At 47.7% G+C, this 14,889-nt stretch overlaps 1 protein-coding gene across 3 annotated transcripts in view; it reads right to left on the bottom strand.

Moving 5' to 3' along the window:
• The window catches only part of AKAP10 (A-kinase anchoring protein 10), a 505,176-nt gene that overhangs the window by 71,931 nt on the left and 418,356 nt on the right, over positions 1–14,889 (bottom strand). For all 3 annotated transcript variants that reach the window (XM_085649331.1, XM_085649332.1, XM_085649333.1), the window contains exon 13: positions 14,047–14,099. In XM_085649331.1, coding sequence (XP_085505457.1) covers positions 14,047–14,099 — 53 coding nt within the window. The remainder of the gene's footprint in view (positions 1–14,046; positions 14,100–14,889) is intronic.

Raw genomic sequence — 14,889 nt, 5'->3', positions numbered from 1 at the left:
TGGGTACAAATCTTATACCCCGCACCGACTGCACGGGTTCACACAGGTGGCCATGTGTGCGAGTCTTTCCCATTATACCGAGGTACGAGGCAGGGATGCCCTCTATCCTCATTGCTATTCGCTATGGCGATGGAACCGCTTGCGGTGCTGCTCCGAAACAGGCTAAAGCAATGGGGAATCATGTTTGGGGGAACCGTCCATGTTATCTCACGCTACGCCGATGATGCCCTGGTATACTTACGAGAACTGGACAGGGCACTGCAAGTATTACAAACAGCATTATCTGAATTTGCGGCTGCCTATGGCTTATTGGTGAATACCCAAAAGTCACAAATTATGCCCTCGGGACAGTGGCGAATTTAGACCCTGCATTGCTCCTGCAACTCTTCCTGCCTTGGTGCGTGGAAGGAATTCGCTACCTGGGTATCGGGTTACCTGCAGAAAGGCAGAGATTCCTAGACTTAAATATAGGAAGGGTCCTGATGGGGTTATGTGCTTTGGTCCAACTCTGGAAAGATCTTCCACCAACACTAATAGGGAGGTCAGACCTGGTTAAAATGGTGATGCTACCCTGCTGCTTATATGTTATGCAGAGTTCATTATATAAAATTCCCCGACGATACTTTCGTGAGATAGACTGTCTCAAGGTAGACCTTTTATGGTTCACATAGCGGAAAATAATAAGCTTATGGATGCTGCAACAAACATGGGATAGAGGGGGCGCTGAACTTCCTAACTTAGAATTTTACTATATGGCTGCAAACTTACAACACGCGGTCCATTGGTTTGATGAGGGGGTTAAATGAGAGAAGAGATTGATGGGTGGCCTGAACGGCCGCACAGGACTACCGGAACTCCTTATGCTGGGAGAACGTGTTCCTGACAACTACCCGCACCTGATTAGGCTAATAGGCTGTATATGAAAATTAGTGGGTGCTCAAACCTTTCAAGGACATAGAGAATACTACGTCCATGAAAAAATGGAGATTGTTAAGTCCTTGGAGACCTTTAATTGGGAGGCCAATATATAACCAGAGAGAACGCCATTGCCTCAATTGCTCTGGGCACAGAACAATATCTGCAATATTATAAAGTGTCAGCCACAGCACGCGATCGCTGGCCAAACGTCCTGGAGGAGCACGTCCCACCCAGACACTGACTAGGTTGCTAGACATGACAGGGGGTCAGAAACTCATTACCCATCTGTACAGGGCTATACGGGAGGATGCTCCAAGAATTACTCCAAAGGTGCACTCCAGATGGAAGGAGGGTCTTGAGGAGGACATTACTCTGCGAGACTGGCAGAAAGCCCATGAGGAGACACGTACAGTTAGCTCAAACGTCCGATTTAAATTCATTCAATTTAATCTTATCCATCAACTGTACCTTACTCCAAAGATTCTACACAATATCTATCCTGCCAGATCAGATTAATGCACACCGTGCAGGGCACCCGAGGCAGGCTACTTGCATGTGGTTTGGTGTTGAGCACGTATAAAGCCGTACTGGAAAGAGATGATTAGAACACTCAAACAAGCAACCGAAAGGGAATATGAGGGTACTCCCTGTGAGATGCTATTGGGCCTAAACCCGGCTTCAGCCAATAAGAAACGTAGTCTTAAATTCCTGAACTAGTGGGTGTTGAAAGATTGTCTCCTTCCCCCAAACACATGTATATAATTATTGTGTTAGATATATTGTCCTTATAACATCACAGTAGTTGGCTGAATTGAGATCTGTTCAAAATTCTCCATACTACAGTATGTTATTTGTATTTCTCTACAGGCACCGCCCGGGAATCTACCATTCTGAAAACCTTGGATCACTGGTTTTGTTTCTAGTCGATATATACAAAAACTAGTGTGAGAATGCAGTATATCACTGTTTCGGCAGTACTTCACTTTAGATCCTGAGGAAATCTGCGACACCCACAAGGCCACTGGCTGGAACATGTTGATCTTAGTGTAGTAGGACTGGGTCTAATGGTTCCCAATGTGTCCTTGGTTTTTAATCCTAGTACATGGTAGCCTGAATAAAGATATGTGGAAAACCCTGTAGCCAGTTTTAATTCACCCAATCACTTGTCCTCACCACATCTTGTAATCTCACGCTGGGTTTTTAGTAATAACCCCTCTAACACACAAAAGTCCCTGAGCTCCTGCCTCTCTGTGAGATGGTTGTAGCCCGCAACATGACTAGGCTTCATAGTGCGCGGAGGTTCCCCAATGATGAAGCATGCCACCTTTGGTGGGTGAGGGAAACTGTCCTTTAAAGGGACGCCTTCTTCGTCAGCCAACACGTCTCTCTTTCTAGATCAGAGGGCTCTTTTGTGTTTTGTCTATTGAATTAGGGGAATTTGCCCTTGCAGGTCTATAAACCTCCTCTGGCCCCCTTTTTGTGTTCCTCATAGGTTTACCTACGCCTCAAATCCCTAACATAATGCTTCTGTTATTTCCCAACCAACAAACTTTCCACCTGGGAGGGAGGGGGCAGGGTGAGAAAGGGAATGTGTTGTTAAGATTTAAATACAAGTATCAACATTATGATGTAAAGTACATGATAAGTCCGATTCCTGATTCCAGTGACTGCAGGATATCTCAAAATGGCTGATAGAATGGCTGTAAGGTTCTGCCAATTGAACAAGTTACTTACCTTCTGTAACAATATATCTGTAAGAAACATTAGTAGTGATAGATTCCTTACCTTAGAATTACCCCCAGGCATCAGACTGGATCCAGAAAGTTTTCGTCCGCAGTTCCCCTGCACGTCGGAATGTGGACTCGTGCAGCTCCGTGTCCGTCGTTGGCATTGTGGTCGCCGAGATGATGTCGCAGCAGCTACTTAGACGCCACCCTCGTCGCCGACGTCAGTTCTGTACCCGACTTTCCGCACCAGGAAAGCAGAGCCATGCAAGATACTGACCACTGGTGCCTTGAAACTAGGGCCCTGAAAGGGATGACCTTAACCCAAGAAATCAGTTCGCAGAACGGGGAGGATGGTTGGGGCAGTAAGGAATCTATCACTACTAATGTTTCTTACAGATATTTTGTTACCGAAGCTAATAAACTTGTTCATCTGAAAGAAACATACAGTGATAGATTCCTTACCTTAGAATAGATACCCCAGCAATACCAACCCCGGTGGTGGGTCTGCGAACCAAGATCACACCAGGAAGTCCCGGAGAACCGAACGGCCAAAGCAGATTTCTCTCCAGACTTGGCTATCCAGGCAATAGTGCTTAGTAAAAGTGTGCAGCGAGGCCCACGTAGCTGCCTGACAGATGTCTTGCAGGGAGACACCACGTCCCAATGCTGTAGTGGCTGTGGTCGCCCTGGTGGAATGGGTGCGCAGCCCCACCGGAGGCTCCTTCTTAGCCAGAGAATAACAGGCTTTAATACAGAAGACAACCCATCTGGAAATAGTCCGCTTGTGTACGGCCCAACCTTTCTTTGCGCCAACGTAGCCAACAAAGAGCTGGTCATCCACCCGGAACTGTTTTGTGCGGATCAAGTAAAACGAGAGCGCATGTTTTGGGTCCAGACGGTGGAGCCTCTCTTCCTCTCTAGAAGGTTGCGGAGGCGGAAAGAATGTGGGCAAAGTGATGGTTTGCCTGATGTAAAAAGCAGTGACAACCTTTGGCAAAAAGGATGGACGGGTTCTGAGCACAACCTTGTCCGGATGGACAGATAGAAAAGGAGGTTTACAAGAAAGAGCCTGGAGCTCACTCACTCTCCTAGCGGAGGTGATGGCAACCAGGAAAGCAGTCTTTAGAGTTAAGAGACGCAGAGGACAACTGTGAAGAGGCACATAGGGACCGCACATTAAATATGCGAGAACCATATTTAAGTCCCACTATGGCATCACAAAAGGAGTAGGAGAGAAAAGGTGAATAATGCCTTTGAGGAATTGATTTACAACAGGGGACTTGAAGAGAGAGGGCTGATAAGGGAGCCTGAGAAAGGCCGAAATAGCAGAAAGGTAGCCCTTGATAGTGCCCAGAGCAGAGCCCTGCTGGGCCAAAGAAAAAAGAAACAAAAGGACTTCTGAAAGAGGGGCAGAAAGGGGATCCACAGCCTTTGCTGTGCACCATGTCACAAATTTGTTCCACCTGCAGGCATATACCAACTTAGTGGAGGCCCGCCTGGCCGCCAGGATAACATTACAAACTTCAGGAGGCAAGTCAAAAGCAATCAACTGCCGCCGCTCAATCTCCATGCAAGGAGGTGGAGACTGGACAGATTCAGGTGGTGGATCGTCCCCTGCTGCTGCGACAGAAGATCCTCCCGAAGAGGCAGTCGGATCGGGGGATCGAAAGTTATACTGAGTAGCTCGGGATACCAAACTATTCGAGCCCAGTCCGGAGCCACAAGAATGACTTGGGCCTGGTCGCGCCTGATCTTCTTCAGCAGTCTGGGTAGAAGTGGTATAGGCGGAAAGGCGTACAGCAGACCGCAACACCACTTGCAACGAAACGCGTCGCCTAGCGAGTGCCGCTTTGGAAATTCCAACACGTAGAACTGCTGACATTGCGTGTTGTCTTCGGTGGCGAATAGATCTAACCAAGGCTCTCCCCACTGTTGAAAGAGACCTTGCGCCACGTCCGAGTAAAGACGCCATTCGTGATCCATCATGCACCTGCGGCTGAGTTCATCCGCCCTGGCGTTCAGTGAACCTGCCAGGTGTTGAACCACCAGGGAAATGCCCTGATGTTCCAGCCATGTCCACAGGCGCAGAGCCTCTTGACATATGGTCCACGACCCCACCCCTCCCTGTTTGTTGCAGTACCACATGGCGGTGGGGTTGTCCTTGAACACCTGCACTACTCTTCCACGGACAGATGGAAGGAATGCCTTCAGAGCAAGTCGGATCGCCCGAAGCTCCAGAAGGTTGATATGGAGCCGGGACTCCACAGGAGACCAGAAGCCTCTGATCTCCGCCTCTCCCATGTGACCGCCCCATTCCAGGAGGGACGCATCCATCACCACTGTGTGCTCCGGTTGGGGAAGTGAGAGGAATCTGCCATTGACCCAATGCCGGTTTGTGAGCCACCACTAAAACTGTCTTGCAGTGCCCTCCGAGATCTAGACGGACTGGGACAGGTTCTCCTGGTGCTGCGCCTACTGGAACTTCAGGTCCCACTGCAGAGCCCGCATAGGCCATCTGGCATGATCAACCAGCAGGATGCAGGATGCCATGAGGCCCAGCAGCCTCAGGGTCAGCCTGACTGAAACCCAGGATAGAGGCCGAAAGATCGGAATCAGAGCCTGAATATCCTGGACTTGCCGTTCGGGAGAATAGATCCGAACGAGCGTCGTATCCATAACCTCTCCGATGAAGAGGAGCCTCTGAGAGGGAATCAGGTGCGACTTCGGCACATTGCTGGAGAACCCCAGCAAATGCAGGAGGTCGGCTGTAGTGTGGAGATGGGAGACGACTGCCTGGGGCGATCCCGCCTTCCACAGCCAGTCGTCGAGATAGGGGAAGACTGGAACCCCTGATCGGCGCAGATGAGCTGCAATCACCGCCATCACTTTCGTGAACACCTGAGGGGCGCTGGTAAGGCCAAAGGGGAGCATGGTAAACTGAAAGTGCTCTTAGCCTATGGTAAATCGCAAGTAACGCCGGTGGGCCGGCAGGACGGGAATATGGAAATATGCGTCCTGCAGATCGAACGCTACCATCCAGTCTCCAGGGTCGAGGGCAGACAAGACCTGAGCCAGAATTAACATCTTGAACTTCTCCCTCCGGAGGAAGCAATTGACGTTCTGGAGGTCTAAGATAGGACGCAGGCCCTTGTCCTTCTTGGGCACCAGAAAGAAGTGGGAATAACAACCATGACCTACTTCTGGCACAGGAATGCGCTCGATGGCCCCCTTGGCCAAGAGGGCGACAACTTCCTATTGAAGAAGTGCCAAGTGATCCCCCGACATGCGGTGGTACTGGGGTGGCATGGCTGGAGGGGTAGTCTCAAAGGGGAGGGAGTAGCCCCTTCGGACTATTTGTAAAACCCACCTGTCCATAGTGATGGTGCGCCAATGGGGGAGGTGATGGCGAATCCTGCCATCTACTGGCATTTGATGGGCCTGAAAAACCGGACTAGGAAGGTTTGGAGGCAGAGGTGGCCGGGGTAGAGGTGGACCGACCCACCTGCTGGCCCCCTGACCCACCTCGGCGGCTCCCAAGTCCGCAGCCACACTGGGACAGTTGTTGCGCAGGCCTGTGGCTCTGAAGCAAACGTGTTGTGCCGCCCCTTCCATGGCCACGAAAGGCAGAAGGCGGAGGAGGATGAATGGCCGAAAGGCACAAGGACTTGGCAGTAGCCCGTGAGTCCTTAAAACGCTCCAACGCACAATCTGCCTTGTTGTCAAAAAGGTGAATACCATCCCCCGAGAAGCCAGAAGTCCTCAGCCAGGCATGGCGACGGAGCGCCACTGTCGTGGAAATCGCTCTGCCCAGCGAGTCGGCGGTGTCAAGGCCACATCGAATTGCGAACTTGGCTGCATCTCTCCCTTCAGCAATAGCCTGAGAGAGCACTGTCCGGGCCTCCTCCGGACACTGAGGCAGCACCCGCGCCACCGTATCCCACACAGAGTGGGAATAAGGCCCAAGAGGCATGCGGTTTTCACAGACCGCAGCCCTGAACTGGCGGAAGAAAAAATCTTCTTCCCAAACTGTTCCAGTCTTTTGGATTCCCTATCCAGGGGTGTGGTAGGAAAGGCGCTTTGGGATGTGGAGGCTTGGACAATGAAGCTCTCTGGGGTGGGGTGTTGGGAGAGGAAAAGGGGGTCACCCGGGGCCAGGCGATGCCATCGAGGAACATTCCTGTCCACAGGAGCCCCTGTGTTGGGCCTGGACCAGGTGCCCAAAAGAACGTCAGAAAGTGTGTCATTAAAAGGCAGCAGTGGCTCCGTAGAGGTAGCAGCCGGTTGAAGCACTTCTGTCAGGAGGTTAGTCATGACGGCCACTGTAGGGAGTTGGAGGTGGAGGGCCTCTGCCGCCCTACGCAACACCACTGCATAACTTGCACCCTCCTCCGTAGCCACGGTAGGAGGAGTGAACATGCCAAGGTCAGAAGAGGTGTCCAGACCTCTGGCATCCCCCAGTTCCTCTGCCCAGTCCGGGTCATACTCACACTGAGCTGTGAGAGGGTCCTCAGACCCCTCCCAGTCCTCCCATTCCTCCGAATTCTGATGAAAAGGCCTAAAATAAGGAGGCTGGACACAGGGATAGAAATCCCACGTACCGGCTCCGTGTCCACATCGGGGCTGAGAGCGGGAGAGATGTCGTCCAGTGCCACGGGCGACGTCGGAGGTGGTGCCGGTGGGGTCAATGTCGGTGGGGGTGTTACAAGTTCAACCGGCTTCGACCAGGATCCAGGCCTGGATCCTTGGGGGCCCTGCGGCACCAGGCCAAAGCCGACAGCGCTGTTGGATCTGGAGCCGCCGACAGTAAAGTGCAAGGACACCCAGTCGGGCCCACGGGCCCGATGGCGTCCCGGCGTGGCCCGGCGGCCCAAAGAGGCGGGTCATGGCTGACAGAAATTCCTGCAGTTTGGCAGGAGTCGCTGACGGACCCGGAAAGGGCGGGTAGGCCAACGGCGACACCGTAGGCTCCGCCGGAGCCGCACCATCCGCACCCTCAGCCGCATCGGGCGAGGGGAAGTCGGTGAGCGATAACGCTTCTTCGACTTCCTGTGATGCTTCGTCTTACCTGATCCAGAGTGCGGAGACTTCGATCCCGACGAATGATGGTGATGGCTCCTCGACCTCCCAAGGGACTGGGACCTTGAGCGGCACGGAGCCGACTGCCAGAGTTCAAACAACTTTCGGGACCGCTCCCGCAAAGTCTTCGGCGCCATGGCCCGGCAGTCGGGGCACGCTTTGGGGTGTGGTTGCGCCCCAGGCAGTAGAGACAACCACAGTGCGGGTCCATCACCGACATCATACGATGACGGTCCCTGCAAGACTTGAAGCTGGGCATCCCTATGGCACCAGGAGTCGATCGACTCGAAAAATCAGACAAAAAAACCTAAAAAAACTCAGACAAAAAATGACTGGGGGTACCACTCTTTCCAGATCTGCGCTTGCTGGTGCGGAAAAAGAAAGTTTTCACAACAAGGAGCTGTAGAGGGAACACACCTGGCCGCCCTCCTCTCACAAATCATCAATACACTAAAGGCCTGGTTGTCAGAGAGTCGATAAAATTTTCACTCTTAGGACCTGCTTCTGGCATGGGGATACCTATCTCCACCCACACTCTGGCACCCTGTACAATATAATGCAGTTCCAGAACTCTCAAATCAATTGTCTTTAAAGAAGAACTGCTATCAGTCAATCCGCAAAACTATACAGATCCTACCCCACAGCATGTGAGTGAAAGGCACTTACTAAAAAAAAAGTGAAAGTGAGATGGCACCTCACATATGCAACACCAGGGAGGCTACCAGCAGGTTCTCGCCAGTATGCCCACGTATATCATCATCGGTTGCCCACTCACAGCGACAAAGAATATACAGTGCCCAATAGAGAGACAAAAGAGCAGAAAGAAAGAGTTAATTGTCCCAAAACATAAACCCCGTGATTTGCAGAGAACCGTGTGTTCCGTGCAATTAAAATTGAGTTAAGACTCACTGTTAGATTGCCCTCTTTATTCACAATTGTGAGCTTACTCAGGTTAAAAGCACTGCATGTTGCTAACCTTTTCCAAGAAGGCCAACATGTTTCATTGCCATTTACTTTTGTTGTGGCAAATTCGTCAGGGCGTGGGGTTCAATCATTCGCCTCACTGGACAATAACGTTTACGATGCGGATAGGCCGGTGCAGGCTGAGGGTTCTCATACAAGCCTCCACCAGACCCTCAGGGGTGGTGTTCGTCACTTTTACCCTGGAAGCAGGGATGAGACGCTGCCCCTTGTACACGAGGTTGCGGTGTAACGATAAGCATCGGAAGTGCTTTCTAATTAGGGGTAAAAGTGACAAACACCACAGGGTTTATGTTTTGGGACAGTTAACTTCTTTTAAGACAATTGATTTGAGAGTTCTGGGACTGCATTATATTGGACAGGGTGCCAGAGAGTGGGTGGAGATGTGTATTCCCACGCCAGAAGCAGGTCCTAAGAGTGAACATTTTATCGACTCTCTGACAACCAGGCCTTTAATGTATTGATGTGGAAAAATAAAGAACTGACATCAGCGCATGAGGACGGCGCCTAAGCAGCTGCCACGACGTCATCTCGGTGACCACGACGCCAACAACAGACGTGGAGACGCAGGACGCCATCTTCCGACGCGCAGGGGTACTGCTGACTAAAACTATCCGGATCCAGTCTGATGCCTCAGGGTAATTCTAAGGTAAGGAATCTATCACTATGTGTTTCTTTCAGATCTAGTTTTACCCATTCAGGTTCTCCCTTGCACTCATTGGTGTCTAACAAGGTTTCAACAGTTCAAAATTACAGAAACACATATTTGCCAATCTTACCCTGCTGACCATCTCTTCCCTCAGTCCAGGCCCATTTCAGAGTTTGATATTTTGTTTTAGGTCTTTGGCTCTGTAATGTTTCTCTTGTACTGCAGGCAGAGTCCCAGCCAGCCCTGCACACCTGTCAAAGTTGTAATGGCAAGTGGGTGGACACTAATCACTGCCGCCTAACCTGGGTACCCTCAGCAGACGTTTGTGTCCCTTCAGGACAGCAGAGCTAGGACTTGGAATGAGCCTGCCCATATCCTGTAGATTGTTGGGTGTGTTCTGAGCACCCTCACATGGATGCGGTGCTTGTCTTTTTTTCAAATTTATTTTTATGACCATTTGCAAAATGCAAACATTCACATCTTGTCAACAGAAGTGCTGTGTAAGTGCACAGGACATGGACCATCATAGTTAGTTCCACTATTCGTGTGTCTCTATTGGTATTCGTCCATACCTTATAGCATTCCCCTAAATTCTGTCATGGCTCCTATATTTTTTCCTGCTTTTTTTGGAGGAGTCTCCACCTTGATAAAACTGTTTTTCAGCTTTACCATCAAACAGATTATATAATATCTTGGCAGATTTTGGGAATTCCAGATATTCAACAGATATAGCTTTGGTGTCCATTCAATTTGTGCTTTGGCCAAGTGGGTGGACACTAATCAAAGCTACCTATCCAGGTTCACCGCGTGGGAGATGGAATCTTCCCTCTCAGCCACCCCTCTAGGGGCCTGCTGGGTTCTTCACTCGCCTTTCATCCTGTTTCTGTAGCCAGACTGTTAGTCGCTTCTCTTCCCTTTTCTCATCCCCTTTCGTCCTGCCTCTTGATTCACCTGCGATACCAAAGGGGATGATGGACGGAGCGTTTGAACAAATCAAACACTCACCCCCAGTCAACTGATCTGGGTTTGATCCATCAACCTTCTGTAGCACACTCCACCACTCCAGTTCAGACATGGCCATATGCAAATCAGTCTGACCCTGTGCCTCATGAGAACAGTCCAGCCCGAACTGCCAAGCCATGTCTTCCCTGGACCAGAAACAAGCATCCTGTGACCAGTTTCAGGTTCATAACCCTCATCAGCCAGGCTATCTTGAATACAGTGGCAATGTGAGCAAGGGACCCACGTCTGGGCATACCCTGGCAACTTAGGGCGAACAAAGCGATGCCAGAAGGGATTACCACAGTAATGCAAAGTTTCATAGGGGGGAGTGCTCTGGTAACACAGTGATGATTAGCATGTTGTAGAGTCTCCAGAAGTGTATCTTGGGTGGAATTGTTCCTTTTGTTCCTTAGTATGCAACAGGCTGAACACTTTACTATAGTGCAATAGCGACAAAGCTGCATTTTTGGGATAAACAGTGGTGCCATGTTTTATAACCGAAGTTTTATAATACAGCACTCATGGTGCGTTTTCACGATTAAGTTTAACATGGGTAGTGCGATGCTTAAAAATGCGGCACTCACCGCGTTGTTGCAATTAGGAAATACGACTCCTATTGTGTTGTTGTAATCAGTGCATCTTTGGGTAAACAGTAGTACGATCTTTTATAATACAGCACTCATAATGCGTTTTTACAATTATATTTTCTATCGGTGGTGCGATGTTATAAAATACGCCACTCTCAGCGTTGTTGTAATCAAAATATGCGGCCCTCATATAGCCGCCATTAACATATTCATTTCGAAACAGCAAGGCGTTTATTTATTTTGTTGCTGTGTGGCTTTTGGGCAGTGTCTATGCTGTTGTATTAGTTTACAACTCCCAGTGGAATGTACATCAATCAATAGAACTGCTATGCCACCCACAGGTTGTGTGTGTTTGCATGCGATTCTCATGGTGGTTCCTGCTATAATGACTGAAGGCTTCTTGCATAGAAGAGCATCTCATGCAGTGTCAACTCCCATCATGCAAATGTTATGGGAACATAAGTATTTTCTAATTAGTCCACCACTTTATTTGGGTACTTATCTTACTTATTTGGTGTAACAATGATCACTGTCTATTCTAATCCACTGTACCCATTCATTTCTATTGTATGGCTATAGGACCCATATACAACATACATTTGCATATGAGTAACTGAATAAAGGGAACGTTATTCACCTCCGGGTTCTAAGTGGCTTCATAGACTAGTTGCTCTTAATGTCACTTAGAACCCCTCTTTGAAAAACATCACTGTTACTCATAGGTATCCATCTACAATTCTGTAAGCTCTTTCCACGTAAAATTCTAAATTCTAGAAATGCACTGGTCTCTAATATTATGCACTACATTGTAGGATCTTGAATGTCAGATTGAGAGTTTTTTGTAACTTTGTTTTTGATGCGAATATAAGCTAGTTAGGGATAAAATGACTACCACACTGAAATGACTACACAATGTCATGGTAATGATACTCCTACTTTGTCACTACATTCTCTTCGGTATGTGGTGTTTGACAGTTAATGTGTTTCGATTTAGAACTAAAGCTTTCTCCACATTCACAGCATATATACGGCTGCATTGAATTATAGCACTTCTGGGAAAGAAGTTTCTTAATTCAATGCATTGGCTTCTAAGGCTCATCTTAATCTAGAGCTTATTTTTGTTCCCATGCTAGCCAACAGTGCTCTCAATGTAAAGGCTTGTTTAAGTTGTTTTATGTGGTGAAAATTGAGATATTTTGCAGAAACATAAATCAGACCTAGGTCAAATTTGGAATTGCAAGAAGACTTTGCACTACCCTAGAACAGTATACTTTACTATAAATACAAAGTGCGCGCTTATGCACCGCTTGCAGGTTTTCAAAACATATCAATAAAAGGCATGGTCATATTCAATGCCATTAGGTCACACTTGCGCAAAAGCGAGACCTATTGCATTGCAAATGCTTGTTATAAAAGCTGGAAGGTTAGCATGAGGGATCGGGGGATCATCGACGAGTGGAGCCAGTGTCATATCATGGCGGATGTGCAGAAGAGGAAGAAGATGTTCAACGCCGCCTATTTAGGTTTACAGTGCCACATGTGTTGATTTGCTGAAAGCGATACCAAATTGGAGATGAGGCTCCGAACACAATGTAAGAAAAATAACCTAATGTGAAATCTCCATGCTGATGTATCGTGGGTTTTGGCTACGTAATCAAAAGTTGTTCTTGAAACTGAATCTCTATCTCTTAAGTAAACAAACTGTAATATTTCGAAAACAACACTAGATGGCAGGATAATCCAAAACATGTAATCTACAACACATTCTGCAAACATACTTTGCCTGGCTACAGTACTAAAATTGACAGCGTGGAAAAACTATCAGAGCACTAGGAAATCATATGTAACCAATACACTTCCTCCCCAGCATTATTGGGGTTGTATTTAAAGTACTTTATTTGAGGCAACGAGTATTCTAGAATAGAAACCCTTCATGACTGCAACAGCACATTCTATAAAGCTAAAAAATGGTGCTTTATTAAGTTAGCTGACTATTGCATCCGCCACTTCTTGATCACCTGGGCACCTGAGAAAGCGCGGTACTTTGCGCGGTCCCTTGGATTCCGGGGTTCAGAAGACGCCATACGAAGCCCACAGCTGCGGACTTAGAGTCTCTCACCTAGGTTTGTTTCCACTCATTCTCCTGGGCTCCTGCTCCTTCTCTCCAACTCCAAAGTGGCAATGGCGTGCCTGAGCCGCCTTTTAAAGCGACTCCGCAGTAAGTTCACTCCGGGTTTTCGTTCTCTTTTCTATTCCCTTTATATCACTGTTGGTCCTCACTTGATTTCTTTCCGACTTTCCCAATCTATAAAGTATGCTGTCATGTGGTGGTTGATGTAATTTCCTTTTCTATTACTATTTAAAGGTCTCAGTCTTGTTGGAGGGTATGTCGCAGCAAAGCTGTGTTACTTTACTTGTTTCCTCCCTCACTCCAGTCGCGGATCTGACTCCTCGCTCCTGGGACTTCCTCGCCTGGCATCCTGACTCCTTGTTTTCTCCAACCCTGTGAAGTCTTCAGAAAGGAGGTTTTTTATGACTTTGACTCTCTCCCCTCCCCCCCCCCCCCCCCCCCATAGGTGACAGCTTCTTGAGGGCACTTGATTGCCATATATTCCAGTGTGTTGTGACATTGTGGCTTCCGGAAACAGTAAGCCATACATCGAACACCGGAAGTCACGGATCTGAATCACAGGAACGCCTTCAGCCATGAACACCCATGCCTTTACCCATTTATCCAAAGAGGCATGGCTGTGAAGAAAACAGAGAACTTTCCGGGAGCTAAAATGCTGACCCCTTACATCTAGAGCTGAAAAGTTTCACTTAATGCACCACCTTGGAGAAAAGATGCAATACATCATTACTTCAGAATACTTATGTTCATTAAGGCCTATCCCACATGTCTCTCTATTCTTCCTACTCTCCTCCTCTCTCTTTCTCATAGAACTCCTCCCACTGAAACAAAAAATCTGGGCGAATGCTTTAAAGCTCCTGCTCCTGGCAAGCATCGTTTTATCTAAATAAAGAAAACAACACTCAATGGTTACACAGATTCATCTCACAAACACGTATTTGGTGTCTTTTTAGAGCACATATTTATCAAGCATACCTCATCTGTGTCTCCTTGGACCCATTTCTTCATAGCCTGTGAGAACATTGAACCTATGGGAAAGATGAAAAAAGGGAGGCGTTCTCAAATAAAGGGAAACTGCTTAGCACAAACAGTACATAATGGTGTAAATCAGATGGCTTGTACAAGAACCACAGCAAACAAATCATTTTACATTTGGGGAGTTCTAGAACATTAGTCCAGAGTCTATAATTAGAAAATGAACTAGAAGTTGGTAGGTGAACATGGTAGTCTTTCATACATCCACTGATACATATATTTTTCGACGCGTCCAATAAAATCTCTGAAATGGAGAAATCTTTCAAATCATGATGCCCATGTCTCTATTTGATATTTTTGATACGTTTTCCAGACAACTGACTAGTAAGAGTGCATGTGTGGGCCAGTAATAAAAATATCAATGTACCAATTCAAGAGACCCCAATGGAAGAAGATAACGTAGATGACTTTGCTTTAATATCACATTAAAGGCTCTCTGCAGACTAGCTTTCAGCTCTTAGTGATTTTTATGCAAAAGTATTGTGGAGAACTAATCTTTTCCTATAATTCTGCTCTGGTTAAGAGGTTGTAAAGATGGCAAAAGGGGTCTAAAAGATTGGAACGATCACTTGGATCAAGGCTAGAAATGATCAATAATAGGAAGATCTTCCTTTCTATTTAATACCTGTAATTGGTAACATGACTCGGCGTTCTAGTTTTATAACTTTTATATTTATTTATATATTTATTTTCATTTCGCTCTGTGCTCTTCCATGTCTGGTTTAGTAGTGCTCTAACGCGCCATACATAGGCTAAAATACTCAACCGGAAACATTAGCATTG

Source organism: Triturus cristatus, chromosome 3_2, assembly GCF_964204655.1.
Source record: "Triturus cristatus chromosome 3_2, aTriCri1.1, whole genome shotgun sequence".
Taxonomy (NCBI): Eukaryota; Metazoa; Chordata; class Amphibia; order Caudata; family Salamandridae; genus Triturus; species Triturus cristatus.
The sequence above is the reverse complement of the archived record's forward strand: the minus strand, read 5'-3'. Positions and strand labels throughout refer to the sequence as shown.